At 46.7% G+C, this 20265-nt stretch overlaps 1 protein-coding gene across 1 annotated transcript; it reads right to left on the bottom strand.

Moving 5' to 3' along the window:
• Positions 1-13547: 13547 nt before the first annotated feature.
• SSTR5 (somatostatin receptor 5) lies at positions 13548-15454 on the bottom strand. The gene has a single exon (XM_005444121.3). It carries the CDS (start codon positions 15395-15397, stop codon positions 14285-14287), a length of 1113 nt encoding a protein of 370 aa, XP_005444178.1. The 5' UTR covers positions 15398-15454; the 3' UTR covers positions 13548-14284.
• Between the last annotated feature and the right edge of the window lie 4811 nt (positions 15455-20265).

Genomic DNA, 20265 nt, shown 5'->3' with positions numbered 1-20265 from the left:
TGTTAAAAAAATAACTGCAGTGGGGAGTGTCGCTTCTGTCTCTTGCTTTCTGGGAATGGCTGGCTGGGAGGACAGATTTTCATCTGAATTTGTCAGTCTTTGTCACAGCATGACATGTTTTGATGAAATGTGTTCAGAGATGCTGTCAGCTTGCCTAGTTCCTCAGAAATCCACCTCCAAGCTGCTGGGGAAACTCGTGTCTCCCCAAGAACAGTGTACAGGCTTTGGAGAAAGAGCAAGTGGAGCTTTTTAAGGCACAACTTGAGTGTGAGAGAAGTTTTCTTGGAATGAGGAAAGGATCCCACAGGGCAATGGCTGCATGGCACTGGGGGAGATGCTCTGCAGGAGCCGTGGAGGGGACCTGCGAGGAACAGAGCTGCGCCCAGAAAAAAAGCCCTGGGCCAGGAAAAGAGCGGCCAGATTCACACTGAACTGCTTTACCTGTGCCACGCTGAAGGGATGATGCTTCAAAGCCTGGCAGGGCTGAGCCAAGGGCCGGATTCTCCCTGGCAATAGAAAGCAGAGGCTGTGTGCGCTCCCGGCGACAGCTGCCGCTCTGCTTCCTCCTCTAACCCCAGCTGGGGACAGGCATTCATTACGAAACCAAATTCCCAGGACAGTTGCTTGTTGGAAAGGTCATTTGGCTGTCTTATCTGAAAACTGATGCATTGAAAGCTTCCCTAAATTTGCTCATTAAATATGATGCATTGCAGCATTATCGTCAAAATTGTTGGCACGCAGGCTTCTGGCTGGAACATCTCTTTTCTGGCAACTGTGGTCCCAATCCTGACCCAGAGATAGAGGGAGCAGGGCTGGGGTAGGTCTGGTCCCTGTTCAAAACCAGGACCCAAATTTATACCTTTTCAGACCAACTTCATTTGTAAATTCTTTTGGTACATGATGTGACATTATGACTGCGGCCAGTGCTGGGACAGAGCTCCCTACAGGGTCAGGTCAGGCCTGCAGATCTCTCCCAGGGGCAGGGCAGAGTCAGTAGGATTAAGATAGAGATGAGACAGATCCAAGGATGAGGAGAACAGAAGAAAAGGCCAAAGCTGCAGGAGAGGTGGTGGAGTGGGGGGAAGGTGCAGGAATGCTTGTGGGTGTCTCTGGACTGGGTCTGATCTGAAGGAAAGGCAAAGCAAGTGCAATCAAGGAGAAATCTCTGATCCCTGCAGGACATTACTACTCCTGCCAGGAACTATGGGATCTGGGACACGTTTCATGATGTGAAGAGCCCTCCAACCCACACATGGCCCCTGGCAGCCCTGCATTTCTGTTTTAGAGACAATCAGCGGTCGTGTGCAGCTGTGTGTGTACATCAGGCATTTCCATGACTGGCCTTTTGGATACCAGTGTCCTCCCCAGAGGAACACTGTGTTTGGGACCAGCTTCCCAGCTCCCCCATCAGCTCTCCTGCCAGCAGTAGGAGCCGTCCCGCCGTCCCTCTCCCCTCTGCCAGCCTCTCGTAGCAATTTTTCAAAGCAGCACGGGAGTCAGAAGCAGTGCTGAAACACTTTGCGCTGAGATTTTCAATTAGGGAACACAAAAGCCTGTTTAATAAACTCTTAGAGGCTTGTTAGCTGAGACATAATTAAGATTAATGTTGACTGGGGACCAGAGGAAACAGGGCTGAAAGTGAATCAAAGCAGGGCAGACAGTTTCTACCATTACGATAATGCAAGAGCGAGTTTCCCTCCTGCAGCAGCGGGTGGTATCAGGTACATCGCTGTGCCGGAGGGAAACCCTGCTTATATTTCCCTATTCTGTTAGAAGGCAAATGTTAAAAGGCACAAAAAGCTGTTTTCTTCTCCTTGTTCCCCTAAACATGCTTAAAGCTCTCGCATAAGCAGCTGTTTTCACAACAGCTGTGCACACTCCGAGCCCAGGCAATTGCAGGTTTGCAATAAAGCTCCACACTCCAGGCTGACAGTAGCCGGCTGTTTGCCCGATTGATTTCTGATGCTCCCCCCGAGGCTGTGCTTGCTGGTAGGAGGGATGGCAAAATTAGGAACACCAGCACATGAGCACAACTACTGCCTGTTTTTGCCAGGTGGGTCTCAGCCCTGCCTCAGACAGCAGCTTAGAGGGGGGCAGCCCCACACAAGGGTCACCCAGACTGAGCCAGCATCTGTGCACCCACGTCGGTGCATGCCCTGCTGTGTATTTTCAGGTGTCTCACTATTCCCTTCAGATAAAAGTTTTCTTGGTTAATTCCAAGTATGATAACATTCTACAGAGGGAGGAGAGAAATAACCTTTGCTCTGCTAATGCAATGCCAGATTATAATTCTTTCCCATACATCTTTATTTATTGAAATCCCTTTTCTTGCCAAGGCAGACAATGTTCCTGGCTGAATTCATAAATCAAGCCAAGGTAAGTGGGTGGTAAAATCCACAAGCAGTTGCACACCGATGGTGGTGAAACAGCCCTGCGAGCTGGGTTTTCAGGTGTCACCTACCCAGCCACACACTGTGGTCTCCAGCGTGGCTCCCATGGATGCTGAGCTGCCTGCAGTTTCACTGCCGGTGTTTTTCACACAAAAAAACGTATTCAGGGGTTTGCAAATTCAGTTCCCACTTGTGAGCATCCAGAACCACCTTGGACACCAAGCACTGGCTCTGGCAATGCCGATGTGGAAGGGTGGCCTTCCCTGCCCCAAAGCTGGTGCCTGGGTGCTGCAGACCCCTGGTTCTGCCAGAGATCAGAGAAAGGCAGGAGAGAAAATAGGAGAACTGGGCTGTTTGGGGGTTTCTAGGTGACACCAGTGCAGATGAAGGTAGCACAACTTGGGACCAAGCAGGAGGCAACAGCAAGGAGTAGGAAAAAATTCAACACAGGCACCTATTCTCTCCATAGAGCAGCCAAATCCAGGACCACGAGGCAGAGGATGGGACAGAGAAAGAATGGAGGGCCAGGGTGCAGAGAAGCACAGCGGGAGGAGCAGCATGATGCATCGAGGGGGACACATCCCAAAATGACAACTGGATCGCACCCCGTGAGTCAAATCCTGAAGCCCACAAATATCCTCCTGAGGTGGGAACTGTTAACATGCTGGCTCCCACACTACCACCCCAGCTCTCCCAAATCTCTGTGCAAAACAGCCTGAGCTGTGAGGCAGAGGGTTTAGCAATTTTTGTTTTGTTACCTAGAATCTCGAGACATGCCTTATCATAAACTATGCACATACAGAACGAGCTGACAGGAGGTTACTGATGTTAATCACAAGCTGTGTGGAGACAGAGGAAGAAAGAGATGAAAACCTGAAATGTGTACAAGCCACAGGAGTCCTCGGAACTGCCTGTCTCACTGCCATCCCCATCCCTCATCACATGCTCGCTCATTTACACCTTTTACAGGTAAAGGCCAAATGCTTTTGCATGTGTGCGGTGCACACATACAGCAGCCCTGCCCTCCTGGGGTGCCCTCTGCTTCCATCACCTCCCACTTCGGGGCCCCACTCTGTGCTGGTGCAGCTCCCAGCACCAAGGAGTACTATTCCTGGTGCACAGGCACTACAGCAATGAGCATGCTCAGTACTAGCTGGCTTTTCACTAATATTAATGAAAAATAATGCTGTAAATCAGTAGTTACATCGATATTGACCAGAAATGTAGAACTACTGTCATGGGCCAGCCAAGCTGGATTCGTGTGGCTGCTTGTGGCTATGATGGCTAAGTGTAGCATGATGGCTAAGTTAGGCTTTAGATGGGGTGGTACAACGATGCCAGACCAGTTTGCACTTCTGCCTTTTCCTGTTACACTTCCTGCTGGGTGCAATTGTGTTGTCTCTGTGGGCTGACAAGTCTCGTGGGATGGTCCCATCTGTTTTTACCCTACCTAATAGATTTGGCACACAAGTTAGTGCCAGACCATGAGTCCTCCCTGTCATAAACCCAAAAAACTTCGCTAAAATACCTGTGATCTACTCCTCTTCACTGAGCCCAGGGCCAAATTCTCCTTTCTTGAAAGTCTGAGACAGTTTTCCTGCTGCTCTTGATTTGCATGGATGTAATCTGAGGAATAGAGCTTAATTCACCATGTACTGACTATACCACCTTTGTACAACTAGTGCATGATCAAAAGGGAGAAAACCCAAGAAAATACTCAGAAATTAGTTAAAAAAAAAACCAAAAACCAAAACCAAACCCCAAACTGAGGGTGCGGAGAGGGTGGCTAATCCTCACTATTGCTGTGTGACCAAGAGCTGTGACAACACTGATGCATCTATTGCTAAACGTGGAAAGTAACACACATGAATGAAGCAAAACCTGTGAGCTCGTTGGAGCTCAGGTCAGCAAAAGGCAGTTTCTAACTTGTCTGGTTCAGACTGAAATGGGTTGTGGAGGGCTCCCTGAGCTGCTGCAGCGGCAGGGAGCTGCATCGGCTGCTGCCAGCCCGAGACAGGCAGGTGAGGAGGGACCGAGGCCAACTTCTTGGCAGCTGTACGTGGCCCAAGTGGCTGTGGGGCTGAGGTCCCCGTGGGACAGCCCTGACCTGCTATTGCATGTGGCAGGTGTGCTCCGTGCAGGCAGGTGCTCCGCACGCCCATGCTTTGCCAGCCAGCTCCTTTGCACATCAGCCGAGCTCCTGGGAGTGATCTCAGGAGCTGGCAGAGACAGCACTAGCATCTCTGTGGGACCTCTTCCATCAGGTTCTCAGGATAGATGATGGATTTCATGATTAATAATATGCCCCTTCTCATCATCCTTTGGAGCATAAATCTTGCTCGCAGCGGAGCGAAAGGCTGAAGAGAACAGCGGCTGCATATAAATGCCTTTGGGCTGGGCAGGGGCATTTCAGTGCTGTGGCTCAGCTTGAAATAGTTAACGGTAGCCAAGGAGAGGAAATGTGTTCTCTTTTGTTCTGTCATTGTGGGGGAAAAGAGAAATTAATAATCTATTTCTGTTCCTAACTGGGCAGCCTTTGGAAGCCTGCTTTAGCAGGCAGACCTGAAGCCCAGCTCTCAGCAAACCTGACTGCCCCAGGCTTGAATTTTTACACTTGTCTCCCACCTGAGCTTCTAGGAGGGACCCTGACCCCCGTTAACCAGTGTGGGAAATGGCTAGATTGGGTCACAGCCCTCGTTAATTTTCATCTGATGGGAAACTACATCATGGAGGAAGAGGGAAAAGTGTAAAGCCACTTTTCTTTCCAGTGTTGAACTGGATGGCAGCTGGATCTGAAAGCACTTCTTTGGTTTTGGCAGCTGAAAATATCTGCAAGAACTTTCCCTTTATCCCAGAACACCCTCCCCCCTTCATCCATCATTGCAGACATGGCCCTGCTTGTTGCTGCCACCCCTTTAATTTTGCAAGCCCTTTTGTCCCTCATCAAGTTATGCATAATTGTTTCAATTAGAAGCATCAGCTGGCAAAAGTTACCCAGCCAGCAGTAGCCTGCCGAGTCTCAGTTGTCTTGTACCCCTCAAACCAAGCTTCCCTCTCTTAATTGTTTCCTTAATGGTTTAATTCATTAAAGGGATGACCTAACTGCAGGTAGTGTTTATTCACTGTCACAGTTCTGCCAAATGAAAAGAGACAGTCATTGATCATGTCCCGCACCTTTGGCCCTCCCAGCAATACCTGAAAGGCAGAGAGGTCACGGTGGCAGGGAAGAGTCTGCACGGAGGGGGCAGCCCAGCCCCCTCCCCCTCCCCCAAGCCGGGTGCCTGCCATGTCTCTGGCCTTAGTTAAAAGGCCTCTGCTTTGCTATGCCAGTTGTTCGATACTTGCAGCTTTCTGATGTCTAAAGAGTCATTATCCACTGTCAGCTTCTGTTCTCCTGATTGTCACCTCAGTGCCGCAGCTGGGGATGATTTGCAGCAGTTGTAACTCACCAAAAGGTACCACGGCTGGGGCCAAGCTGATCCCAGCCTCTCTTCCTCCCCAGCACACTCCTGATCCCTTGAAGGTGAAAGGGACTGTACCACCTAAGGAGAACATCACCTTCCTGCGCCTGGGCTGCAGTGGAAGATCCATCTTGCTCCTCAGCAGGTGCATGGCAGCAGCCACTGCTGCTTGCAGCCACCAGGGAAGCTGCGGTGAGACCTGCCTTGTGGTCTAGCCAGAGCAATAGTCACCCTTTCAGCTTAGACTCTTTTCCTCACTGTGTTTTACATCCTTAAGGAGAGAAAGTGCATCAAGCAGACAAAACTCTGGATGTTGGGGTACAAACCATCACACATCTTGCTTTGCAGTGTGGCATCTCCTCTAGCTCAGCGCACAAAAATTTGGGCTTACAGCACTGGCAATTCCAGAGTTGGCCCACTAGCAACGGTCATGTCACACCAAGTAAGAGGGTGCAGACGCTCTTCTTGCAAATCAAGACTTGTCCAAAGCAGGGGACTGGGTTGCACCCAGAGAACAGATGTACCACCTTTTCCAGCTGCTCCACCACAGCAAACCATGCCAACAGCAGGAAGGATGGTGTCCTCTGTAGACCAGGAGAGCTGACTACAGTCATTAAGGTTGGTGACACTTTGCTTCCAGTGAGACCCCAAGGACCGTTGGCTTGAGCAGAGTGACTCTGGATTGTCTCAAGGGCAGGAGAAAGCACAGCTTCACTTGGTTGCTTTGGCCTCCTGTTATAGGGAGCAGCCCCATGCATTTCAGGCATGTCTGGGTTGAGAGGAGATCGGTTGAGTCAATCTGGCTGAAAACCTGCTGCGTCCCCTGCTCAATCTATTTAACCAGAGACTCTGCTCTAATGCAAATTAGAAGCATGCCTAATTTTTTAATGTATAGAAAGAGAACTTGGAAAAAAACCAGTTCCCTGCCTTTTTTATGTTGTTTTAGCAACAGAAAGGACATATTTCTCGTAGATTATACTGCCACTTTGCAGTATCCTTTCTGTATTTTCACAGCACAGTCAGTCTTTTATTTGCCAGTCATTAGCAACCGGCAGAGAACAAAATCAGTCAATACTGTTTAGATAAGGCATGGTTGGTTATAAAGCCCTGGCAGAATCCTTCCATGGGCTGTACTTTGAAATCAGCTATCAGCACAGCCTGGCAGAAGCAGGTTGGTAACTCATTCCCTGAAGGTCTCTGGTGCTGTGGCCCTGTTGGTGACACTCACCTTGCTCGGAAAGATGGGATGGTAGAAAATCTCCAGACAGGCTACTGAAGAGTAAAGCCTGTACTGATGTTGGATGCAAAACCTCTTATAAAAGCAAAAAATGCCTGGTTATCTGCAGGGAGAAGGAAAGGAAGATTTCATTTTTCTTTTCGATTTTAATTCAGACAAGTCTAGGGGCTTTGAGGAGGTCTGAATGAAATGCCTCAACACACCAAGCGCAGCAGCATCCTGCTCACGTCGGTCTGCTTGGAAGGCAGGAAATGTGTTCATGGCTCAGAGATAGGGAGGGAAATTGCAGACAGGGCTGAGTGTGATCAAACATGGACCATGACAGATAAAGCAGAGTGTATATCAAGGGCAAGTCTGGGTACAGAAGGACTAAGGCTCTGGCAGCCTGGGTTTCATTCCTATTTCAGGATTCAGGATGTCAAAGACCCTGCTCCATGCTGTATGCTGAAATGCTCCCTGATGTGCTTCCGAGATGTGATTTCCAAGGCTTTACCCAGATTTCATTCCTCCTCTTCTGTCACTCTGTACAAATTACCTGCATTTTCTCCATAAGTGAGAATATTATTTCTAGCCTGTGCCGCACACACATATGTAACCAACCCTTAAGCGCTGGCAAGAGTATCTAACTCAGATACCGTCTGCCTAATCACTGTTGTGGCTGTTGAGTATTGCACGTGTCTGATGTCTGTGACACTGAGTACTTACCCAGGTTTCATGGGGGTATTGCTTTGCACGGCTTAGCATCATCATCCTGGCCGTGCCACTGATGGATGGTGTGTTACCGTGTTGGTTGGTCCATCAAGGCCTGGTTTGTGTGATCTATTCAATCCTCTTTGTCCCAAGAGAGCCGCACTGAAACCCAGTTTTCTTTCGGAGTGGTCCCTCATGGAGAGGGTAATGACAAGCAGGCTCACCGTGCCCAGAGCAAGCTGCAAATTTTCCGGAGATGCATTGTCGATGAGAGGCATCTGATTGCCCATTACCAGCAAAACCCCCACCTGAATAAGGGAAAGGAGACTTATGTCAAAGAGACACAAAATCAATGCACCAGAACTTACCCTTTTCATAAAAAGTGACTATTCCTGCAAGACTTCAATAAAACCGATGTAAACCCCGTGGTGCTGGCACCGAACACGCACTTTGGGATGGGACTTTCAAATCTCTCTGCCATGTCAGACAGGTGTCAGAAAGAAAGCACTGGGTTAGTTTCACAGGCAGAAGACTTTGGGAATCACGGCCTACCTCACATCAAAGCTGTAAGGTTAAAATTAGGAACTGAACCAAGATCTGTGGAGCCCTAAGCTGACGCTGTAAGCACAAGTGCACAAGCCCATCACTTCTTCACAGAGAGTGCATGGCAGGGCAGAGTCATTCTTTCCTCATTAGTTCCCCCGTTTTTATGGGAATATATTGCATTAAATTAAATGTGTTTGCAAAACAACAATTCCTTCTGAAATGCACATTTATTCATTCACTGGAGCGTGACCATTACTGTCTGCTTTGTAAATAAAATCAGTTTTGATCCTTTTTAAATTAGAAAACAAATCAGTCATTAGCCTAACGGAAAGCTTTTTTTCAGTCTCATGGGTATTTGCTGCACACATTTCTAAAATGCTTTTTTTTTTTAATGGCAAATTAATAGAAGCCAAGTCCTGCTGCCCTGCTGTAGGTCAAGAGAGGAATCAGAAAGATATTCAGACACTTCAGAGTTCTCTGTGTTCTGGTGCCATTCTTTCCTGCAAGGAGTTAATCTTCAGTGCTTTATCAAGACCAGTTTCCTTTGAAATCAAGGGGAAAAAAAGATCCCTGACTTGATCAGCAGATAGATCGTGGTTTTCAGCATCCTTTCTGTCTTTCTGATAGGCTTGTGGTCAGAGCACCAAATGAGCCATTAAAAAACCCAGGTGATTAGCAAGGTGTAACCCTTCAGCATGGACTGCAGATTTGATTTCACACTGAAATCAGCACTGATTTGCTCCACTTCTCTTCAGTCTTGACATGGGAGTAAGCTCCAAGACTAGCTTGGACATGCCAGTGTAGCAGCCCCAATGTCCCAGGGGGCTGAAGCCTCTGTGTCCCCAAAGGGACAGTGCTGCCACCAGGGCACTGAGCTGGGGGCTGAGGCAACAGCCAGCGAGGTGGGCTTGGGCAGGCTTTTCACGGCACGTGAGAGACCAAAGAGCTACCGTCATACGCCACAGCCAAATTACTTGGAAAAAAAGACTTTTTAGGATCCAGAAGATACCCAAACAATTTTGGCGTTTGGTTCATTTGATGCATAAATTGTATACTTTGTCTAGAATATTTAACAGAGGATAGTGAAGAGAATCTGTAGCAGAAGCCTGAAGACAATGTTAGATGATCAGCACGTGGTAACTCCACATGATACCTGCTCACCTGACTTGGAGTCCCAGAAAAGAACAGAGACATTTCTCCGGATACACAAAGAGCTTAAAGTTTGCAATAAAACTCTTCCTCTGTGGTGAAAAATGATTCTTTTGTTAGCACAATATTAATGTTTATGAAGCGTCCTGGCATGAAATGCTGTTGGCTTTTCTTTCCAGCATGTTATAAAATCATCATGGAAAGAAAAACAAGAGTGTCCCTAATGCACCAGATTACTGTTGCGCTGGTGTCCCCTGATAGTGCACCAGATTAACGTGACAGAGCAATAAAACTCTGGATCTTCATTTATCACACCTCTTTAGCCCTCTCGCATGCTCAGAGAGGTTTGAAATGAATATTAGCTTTTGCCCTGAAGAGCAAACAAGAAGTTAGCCAGAAATCATCGATATTTCAACTCTGCCAGTTTTTACTCAAGTGTTGGTCTTGTGAGTATTCTTCAGTTCTTCTGTGTTCTTACCTAATCCACCAAGGGAGGGGTCTATTTTCCTTGGGTTTGGAGTTTGTTCCTCCATCTGCTTCTCGTTATATTGCTTAATCTCTAGGTTTGTGGGTTATTCTAGCAATTTGGTTTTATTTTTGTTTAAGGTAACACTCACACAGTCCCTGTGGGTCTGATACACCTCAGTCTGAACAATGTCTAAAAGGGCTTTCTGATCCTGGGATGAAATGTCTGGAGGGACACCTTGGGTTTGCTACCTACCCTCTGTCCTCAAGCCACCACTCTGAGTCCTCTGGTGGCTTCTGGCAAACCAGTACCCAACTCACAACTTCTCTATGCCATACGCTGGGCAAAGGACGAGCCTGCTGCTCCTTTTACATTTTAATTCTGTTGGTGCTGCTGCCAGTCCCAAGCATATCAAAGGTTTCTCATGAACTGCTGGTTTTGAGGCAGGTGGGTGCACTTGCTTCAGGTTTATCAGTAATACTTTATAATCCCCAGGTGAAATGATTTCTCTTAAAAATGAAGACTGAGATACCCAAGCAGTCCTCTCAGACAGCCTTAGGAAAATACTGGTGAGGATGGGCGACAACACCATTCCACTTCTGTCCCCGATACATTGCCTCTCTCCAGGACTGCCAGCTCTGATCCTTATGGAGCTCCCAGCACATCAGTAGGAGACAGCAATTTATAAGGGTTGAGGTTTTATTCCCAGTGCTGCTTTCAGCCCTGAAAGCTGTATGACAGAGGTCAGCACTGTTCTTCCCAGTTTTACAGATACAGAAGGTGGTGTACAAGGTAGGCAGAGTCTCACAGCCTCCGGGGCAAATTCCTAACTCTTGCCCTGGCATTTTGGCTCTTCTCACAACTGTGTCCTGCTACCTCCATAGCAAATACTAGCAGAGCATATAGCTGGTGAGGCAACCAGTGTTGCTCAGCCTTACTGCTAGTGTGGATGAGCCTCTGGTTTCTTCATTCTGCTAATTTTATCTGTGTTTAAGAGTTCAGCTGCTCCAGAGGATCAGGCTGATGATGGACGATGGCATAGATGTACTCAGCAACACACTTTGACTTCAATTATGCATCCCTGTGCTTCTGCAGAAGAAACTACCAATGCTGCATACGTGGGGCACCCTCCCTCTGTGAGAGCATTAATGATTACTGCTGCTTGCAAAATGATCTGTGGACTAAAATGGGTTTTTCTAATTCTGTCACTGGAGAAGAACTTCTGGCTAATCAACTGGAGGCAGATGGAGTTGGCAGAGATGACATAGAGGCCCACACTAATTACTTCACGTGTCTCAAGAACTGATAAGAGAGTTGATTTATGCCTGGAACAGCCTGATAATTCCGGAAATCATAGATATTGCATGACTTAATTAATCAATGTAAATCTGGTTGTGCTGTGAGTTTGAATTAACGGCCATGGTATAGTGCAGGGGTATGGAAGGTGGGCTACAGCCTGTTACTGCGAGAAGCCTAAATGTACCAGGACCAGGCTCTGGATACATCCTGCAATTGTCTCTCATTGTATCTGGTGAGTTCTTGTGCCTGGGGAACATGATGTGGCCACGTATGTGGCACGGAGAAGGACAACGGTGCATACATACACAGCAACAGTGGGTAGGAGCAAGAACTTATTTAGGAGTTGGTCCATCCTATGAGTTCATGCAAAACAGTTTCATCAGGAGTAAGCAGTTTTAAGGCCCGAAGGGTTTTAGCTCAGGCTGTTGTCCTGCCTGGTGTACTTGGTCCTCAGGGCTGGTGGTAACGCAGGCAGGACTGTTCCCTGCACAGATGAGAGGGGACACTCTTGGGTGGGAAAGAAAGCTCTGCCCACCCTGAGCTACAGGTCCTGCTGGCTGAAGTCAGCCCATGGGATAAAACACATTTTGCTCTGGCTGTTGTCCTGCTTTTTCCATTCTTCATACACAGACCATTCCAGCTCCGTGGTCCATTGTGGGAACCCCCCTGGAGTACCCCCTACCTCTCACCCCAGGCTGATTTTTTGGACATAACACAATTTTACTGTTTGTTTTTGCAGATGCACAATGTTTTCCTGAACCAGCATGGAAGGATGGACAGCTTTTACTCAGTTTTCACTCTCCCAAGAGCTTGTTTTCATTCCTCCACTATGGTTGTTGAAGTGAAGATAGATATACGGGCTGGCTGGGTCCCACCCATGGTAGCCACAATATACATATATATATATATATCACTGAACAGAAACACATGCTTTTCCCAGCTCAGACAAACGACAATTAGAAATATCTCTGGTATAATCACAAATCCAAAACAAAAAGGAACTTGCCTGCTAGGGCTGATGGAAAGGCAGGTAGATCTGGGGTCAGTTTTAGCCTATTAAGCAGCCCAGTGACCAGGTCTATGGGCAGGGATTTAACTTCTCCTGCAGATCATTTTAAGAAGTATTTGTGTACCACAGTGCCACATGTTTTAACAAATCGGACCTGCTTTTAGCACTTTATGGCACAGGTGACCTAACACTTGAGCGGAGTTTGAACGATGCATGTTAGGACAGGTTCAGACTGGGAACTGCAAGCTCCTGAGGACAGTTAAAAGAAGCAACCGGTCTCCGCTCCCAGGCAGTCCTGAAGCCCTCGGCCAAAAGGACTGATGGAAAAATGCTGCTGTGGACTTGCTGAAAATGGTAACTTGGCTTCAAAACAACATCTTCAGGCTGCTCTGCTGAGCTTGTTGAGCCTTTGCAAAGCTGTAGGGTGGAGAGGGCTGCAGGCTGGATCCCAGTTTGGAAGGCTGCCAATGCCCAAATCTTCAGTAATTTCAACATGGGGTCTCTCACTCTAATAACTCTTGTCTACCCTTCTCCAGGTTGCACTCCAGGGGTGACCCACATCAGCATCATGCTCCATTTAGAGGTACTTGAATAATGTGCCTTGCTTGTACAAATACCAAGTGGATATTCACTGCTGGGCTGGGACTCAGCCACATCCCTTAGAAGGTCACCAAAGGTTGGAAGGACAGCTGAGATGCCCTCTCCTTCTGCATCCCCTGTCCTGCTTGCTATTACGTACAAACAAATGTCCTTACAGAAGGAGTTTGAACTGTGTGGGTGACAACGACAGTAGAAAGCAATTTCTAAAGAGAATAAATAACTTCTGCCTGGATTAAAGCAAACATCTGATTTGCTTTCTTCCTTTTCATGTATGAAGAGTTCTCACTTTACAGTGCAAGTACGCTTGGATCAGATGCAAGGCGGGAATCAGGTCTGGGTGCTGATCCTTGCTCCCCTCATCCTGCTATATGGTCTCACGTTAATCATTTTCTCTCTCTGTATCTGCTGAGCTCCCAAGCACCATAAGGCACAGAGACTTTCCTTTTGGTCCTTGAGCAGAACAGAGCCCCATAGTTCCCTGTACTCAGCCCAATCATACTATACTGTATTGCATTTACAATGCTGCACCAAATGCATCGAAGACTCAGCTGCATCCTTTTTGCGCAGGGCCTGACAGTGCTTGGCAAAGCCACGAAATGGGTAGTCAGAGGGGATTGAACTTGTTTTAATTTCCAAAAATACAGTTTATATTCACGTCCATACTTACATTCAGATCCAATAAATATACACAACAGCTTTCCAGGACTTCATGATCGGTGTCACTTACATAATAATAAAGTGGTTACATCACATTTTATATGCAGTTTGGTTTAGAATGTGAAAGTACTATGAATACATTGAATCCTTTCAACGATATTTTCCTAGTCTTGTTTTTATCCTTTCTTATCGTGTTTGAAAGATTCCCGAATACTATGAATCTCTTACAAGGGTCAACGACAGTAAAACAGTGTGAATAGACTATGCAGCACTTTGTAACCATGGCTCGTACACAATTTCAAGATCAGTGCTGTGGCCTTTTTTGTATGAAACTTCCTCTTAAGGAGTAGTGTTTTTCTTTTAAGAGATCCTCTTGAAGATTTCCAAAGGTATTATCTGAGCTGTTTCCTGCTTTGAGCTGATCCCAACAGCGCAAAGCAGCCATAAACTCTGCTTAACCAGGTAGTTAAAACAAGTTTAGTATTGTTTTGCATCACTAGGGCAGTACAAAGCCAGCAGCGTGTACCGGTAAATCAGTTCTCTAGAGTACAGAAAGTGGTAACACACGTCCAGCTTAGCTAGAATACCGTAAGAGCTTCACACAGCCCAGTACAGCCCGTAACACTTTTAGCTGGGAAAGGGAGGGGGGTGAAGAGAAGTCTATGTACATTTATTTGAGCTTGTAAGTCTCCAGATTTTAGCTTTGCTATGAATTCATCTCTCCTTTAAGTCCCCAAGTTCTCCAGGTCTACAAGAACTTTGCAGTACCGAACCATGCCCTCAGACCTTGCTGGTCTGCATATGTCCATTGAATTCAATATTTCTCTGCGTCAACATTGACTCCTGCAAGCGACTGCTGTTCTCTTGCCTGTGTTCAATGGGGTCACCGTCCTCTACACCATTGCCCTTTCGGAGGCAAAGGACTTTCTGAAAACTCTGCTTGAAGTTGTCAGAAAGAAATCCATAAAGAATGGGGTTGGCACAGCTGTTTGCATAGGACAGGACCACCACGAAGAAGTAAACCCCTACTAACACAGGGTCTTCTGGCAGTATAAATATCAAATTGACAATGTTCATCATGTAAAATGGGAGCCAGCAAAACACAAAGACCACCACAATGATCACCACCATTCTGGTCACCTTCCTCTCTGATCTCCTGCGCCTCGTAGACCCGACTCGGATGCCCGAAGATTTGACTTTAATCACGATCAGCAAGTAGCAGAGACAGATCACCAACAAAGGACCAAAAAACCCGAGGACCGACGTGTAAATGATGAATGCTGCTGACCAGATGTTGACAGGCTCTGGCCAGTTCATGTTGCAGGTGTGAAAGTCTTCCTGCACGTCTGAAAAAATGATGACTGGAAGCACCACCAAGAAGGAGAATGTCCAGACAGTCACGCTGATGAGCTTGGCCACCCTGGGACGTCTCCATTTGGTTGATTTAATGGGATGAACTACTGCCAGGTAGCGGTCCATGCTCATCACAGTCAAACAAAAAATACTAGTGAATTGGTTAATACCATCTACAGTCATAACCAGCCTGCACAAAAAGGAGCCAAAAGGCCAGTAGGAGATGGCGTTCTGGGTGGCCAGGAAGGGCAGGCCCAGCATGAAGAGTACGTCAGCAACGGCTAGGTTCAAGATGTATATGTTGGTGACTGTTTTCATCTTGGCATAGCGCAAAACCACATAAATGACCAATGTGTTGCCACTGAGTCCGACTGCGCATACCAGGAGGTAGCAGATGGGAATCAGGACTTTGTGGATGTATTTGAATGAGGGCTGCTCTGAAAGTGTCCCGTTCTCTGTCACATTGGTCAGCAGTGAGGAATTCACATCGCTAGAGCTAGCTTCTGTGCTAAATGTGCTGGTGAAGTACAAAGGATCCATAACTTCTCCTCCTCAGTTTTTCTTTTCAAGCTAAGAGAGATTAAACTTCACGGGCATCTTGCTCCTAGAGAGAAAAAAAAAAAAGGCCGGGGGAGGGGGGGGTAGAAAAAGAGAGAAAGAGTGAATTCCAAGTAGATGCCTTACACATCATTTAATTCTCTATCTGTAATCAGAACTTGTGTTTGCATTATGCAGTTAGCAGATGTGATGGGATCAATGCCTGAGCAAAAGAACTGCACAATGAGAGCGCCCAAGTGCTCATCCCAGTGGATGGCGGTGTCCATTTAACTGTCAAGCTCCGTGCAGTGGTGTCAGGACTGGGAGTAACTGTGAAGATGGGAGGCTGCACGGCAGTTGGACGGCACGCACCCCACCATGTGAGGGCAGAGGGTGATGGGCAGCACACTTCCCAGTCAGAGGCAGCAGCTTTCCTGCAACAAAGGAGTCTGAACGTCCCGGCATGTGGGCTGCCCAGGTCCAATGCTGGCTGGAACAAGGCCAGTCCTTCCTCTGCTGATGAGAAATGCTAATTCTTGCACACCTCCTGCGCCACTTGGCAAGCAAGCTTCACCGTTTGACTGTCTTACTTTCTGTAACCTGTCATACACACATTTTACTTTTACGAAACCAAGGAGAGGGCAATTAATACCCTCCGCTTCCCAGCTTGCGCAAAAATACACAAATCTAGCACCCACCTTCCCTCCTAGCTTGCTGTCTAAAAACTGATACCGAAAACATCAGACAATAATTTCAGAAGACTCTGACCGAACAGCACATCAGAGCAAGACTGAAAGCACAGCCCTGGCATTAGTGCTGAAAGTTTTAAAGTCCAATTTGGGGCAATTCTGCTGTTGCTTAGCGGAGGGTGCCTGGAGAGGCTTAGCGACTGACTCAGCCCCACCACGCTCCCATACAAGCTCTGAGTGCTTTCAGAATCCGGAACCAAAGATAGTTCCTGGGTTTTTGTATCTGAAGCTCCACCACGATGTTTCACAGGTCTCCCTGTTTACATAGAAACAGTCTCAGTTTGATATATTCAAATGCCACTTACAGCCTGGCAGAACCAATTGAGAATCCCCAGGGAACATTGGCAGCTATGTAGGTGGGGAAATAAAACCCTCTAATAACTGACAAAACCCTAGGGAAAAAATAAAAAATAAAAATGAATGAACTGTGAGATGGAAAGGACCATGTCTGAGAACACTTGTCCCTCGGGTCAGACCACGTGCACACAGATGTGAAGTCCACGATGGAAAGGAATGAGCTGTTTCTCCTCCATCTCTCAAGAGGTTCTTCTGTTAGTGTTTCTGGATCCCTCTCCTCTCACCCTAAAGTGTGCTTTTTGTCTAAGAAACACCTTTCTTCTGCAAGAAATTCAAACTGCAGCGAGCAGCTTCAGGACACAGACAGCTGGTTGGATTTGGTGATAGAAGAGGTTTTATTTGACAATCTGCCAAGGTTTGAAAGTTTCCAATGCTCTGTTTCTGCAGCATGCTTGATTCACGTGAGTATTTTTTTCATTGTCTGAACATGGTCTAAGGAGGTGTTTATAAAGCTTCCCGTTATAAAAAGTTTAAAGCATCTGCAATAAAAGAGTGGAGATTCAAAGCACCAATCTGGCCCAAGATCACTCCAAGTCTGGACCACAGACTGTGGTGCAGGTGCTCCAGCAGGACGTGCCCAGCAGCTTCTGCTCCCATCACTCAGTTAGGTTTCCATAATAATCTGGGGACATAATCTGGATTCAGAAACACCCAGCCCACATCACACCCATGCCTTTGAAGCACAAGTAAAATCCTGTATCATGCAAGCAGAAAAAGTGCTTCTTGTCTCCAAGAGGAATGCAAACGCCTCCACAGGCTGGTTACCATGCTTTCTCTTTGGGCGAGAAAAACTGCAGTGGGTGAGAGTAGAAGTCCCTCCAGCTACCAGTAGTAATCACAAATATGCTGTTCCGATTTGGAAATGTGCAGATGGGGAGTAGGTGTCTCACATGTAACTCTGTGGCTGGGAGGAGATGTACCAGAGAAATCAGAAATCAAGGGTGGCTGGGATGGTAAAGCTGAGGGAGCTTCCCAAGGCTCAAACAGATGCTGGCTTGAAGATGGAGATGAGAAAGGGTCAGGGAGGAACTGCAGGTTCCGAATATGATACCGTGGCTTTTGGAGTTTAGAAATTGCAGCCACAGGCACAGTTCTGACAGCACATGGCAGGGAGAGGTCAGCTGAGAAACTTGTGAAATAAATAGGATAGGATTAGTCCTTATGCAAGAAAAGGCAAACTCCAGTTCTGGCCAAAGAGCGGGCTCCTAAATTTTGTTCTGACACTAATTTTAAAATACTGAGTTGTATTAAACTGCAGATTATTTGTGGGGGAAATGCAAGAGAAGCCAAAGCAGCTGCACACTCCTCCTGGGCTGTGAGGGTTTAGATTGTTGGGAGATCACATTTTCCTGCAACCCAGATGCTGTGTGACCCAGCTGGTTAACTAGTCTCTTTGAGGGGAATAATATAAAGGAAATGGGTGGTGGGATGGGGCAGTTGGTGTTTATAAACTCATTCATGGAACTGCATCTTTGGGACAGAGTATGGTGCTGAGAATAGGAAGGCACTTCTCCCCAGGAGCAGTCCAGACTAGCTCAGCAACATCTAATCTGGGCCAAAAAGCAAAATTTTTGTTCTGGGATTGCAAAAATAGGAGGATGGGAAAAAGAGCTGGTGTTACCACTCAGCAGGGGAAGTTCAGGAAATGCAGTCACATGTAGCTCTCATCCTAGTGCTGCAAAAAATGAGGATGTAAATCTTTCATCTAAAGTTACCTCCTTTTCCCCCACCGTACCTACCCTTGAAATAGGTGACTATAGAAATTTCACAGTAAGTTGGAGCCTGTTGCTCCTTCCACTGGATTTAGAGTTGGAGCCTTGGGGGGAGCAGTGAGGAAGAGGAGTTCCTTTATTTGGATACTCTCAGATTTCTTCTCACCCTGAAGATAACCCACGGCACAAAATCCCTGCTTGCAAAGGGCTTCAGGCTCTACCAGCCACCCATTGCTGACATTCCTGGTGAATGAAAAGGTTTTTCTTGAGGGACCTTTGTGTGGCTTCCATGGAGGAGGACAGCTCTTCTGGTCTCTTTCACCAGCCGCTGAGGGTCTCTGCTTGCTGCTGTGCTGTCCCCAGGAGTCAGTGACACTTCAGCAGGCTGTCACTCTGTGGCTTTAGTGTTTTGGAACTCTTCTCTTGGTTTTATGTGAACATTTACCTTTACTCTCAGATTTTTTGTTCCGTTGGATGAATTTTGCAACTTTCCCTTCTGTAGCAGGTGGATTCAGAAGGAGCCGCATGTGCTCAGGCTTTCATGAAGTCTTTAGTCTCTTTATTTGGTGACAGCCTGCAGGCTGGCAGCACCAGCAAGGAGCTTACAGCATCAGAACATTTCCCAAACACTGGCTGGGGAAGTGATGTGCTCAGAGTTGTCCAGATCTGAAAATTGAGCCCAGATCTCCAGAGCCCCCATTCATTGCTTTATCCACTAAGCCATTGAAACCTCATTGCCTTTGCCTTGGAGCCACTGGTATTTTGGGATTCGTTATGGCATGGCAACAACAACAAAAAACCCCTGAACAGCTGCAAAAGCCTGTTTTCCTGGCTGTCTTTGATGGGCATAGATCATTTTTCCCCTCTGTCTAGCTGATAGCTTGCCCCTCACTAGCACAATTTTGCCTGAACTGATATTGCCACTGCAGCAGTTAATGACCATGAACCTCAACAAAGGCTGACTAAATACAATTAAGGCATGCTGACTGATACTTATACACTTGTTTTGGTATTCTTAATTAATGGATTAATAAAAAACACACCTCTAGGGGACTTTCATCCAGATTTTTTTTCCTTTTGGTGTTTGATCTCCAAGTTATCATACTGGTATACTCCGTAAATTATGTGCTTTCTGCTTAAAACACACAAATCAAAAAGGACAAGCTAAGTAGCCAAGAACATAGATCCAGAGTCATCACTAGTGTAATTCCCAGTGCTCCTTTTACAGAACAGCACCCTGGGGAGGAGAGAAAAAAAAAAAGAAAAAAACAGCATCCACTGCAGCTGCCCAAAAGAAGTTGAGAGAAGAAATTGAAGCAATGTTATGCTACAAACCATTCTGCTCCTTTGTGAAAACTTCTCTAACAGACATGCTTTTGCTGGGCACAAGAGAAGGTTTCCCTCTAACAGCATAGAGTGGCCCATCAGTGACTGAAGCACCATCACAATATAAAAACAAATCTTAAAACTGTCCAGGCAGATCAAGATTGAAATTCTTTCTGGCTGTGGTTAAAATAGTAAAGCAAAAATAACCCTATGAAGTGCATTGCATCAGAGTGGCTGAGTATAGCTGGGATCAAGAAGGAATTACATAAAGAAACCTAATTTTAATGAGTCAAGATTTGATCTAGCTGCCTATTCACCATTGGAATCATAACTCTCTCTTATGCAGCATCACACGTAATTACTGCGAAGAGAATTACAACAACAGAACAGCAGATTACTGCTTCCAGGTGCAGAATAACTAGTGGGAACAGACAAAATGCTAATCCAGACAGATACACTTTTGTAACAGATGGCCTTGGTAGTAATGGGAAGAAAAGCACCATGGATAAGCATCCAAGAAGTGTGTCATAACAGCAGAACTTTGTGGGTTTCCCCCTGTCCCATGGACTTGGCTGCAATGTGGTAGTGGAGCAGTTTGCTGTAACGAATCTACTAAAACCATTTCTGGTCCTTTAATAAATCTGCCCTTTTTGGGGATGAGTGTTCATCACCTGCTTCTTCAGCTACAAGCCGTGGGGCCTCAGGCTTTGTCTTTGCATGGATGGAG

Source organism: Falco cherrug, chromosome 4, assembly GCF_023634085.1.
Source record: "Falco cherrug isolate bFalChe1 chromosome 4, bFalChe1.pri, whole genome shotgun sequence".
NCBI classification, from domain to species: Eukaryota; Metazoa; Chordata; class Aves; order Falconiformes; family Falconidae; genus Falco; species Falco cherrug.
This window is presented reverse-complemented; position numbering and strand designations above follow the sequence as displayed.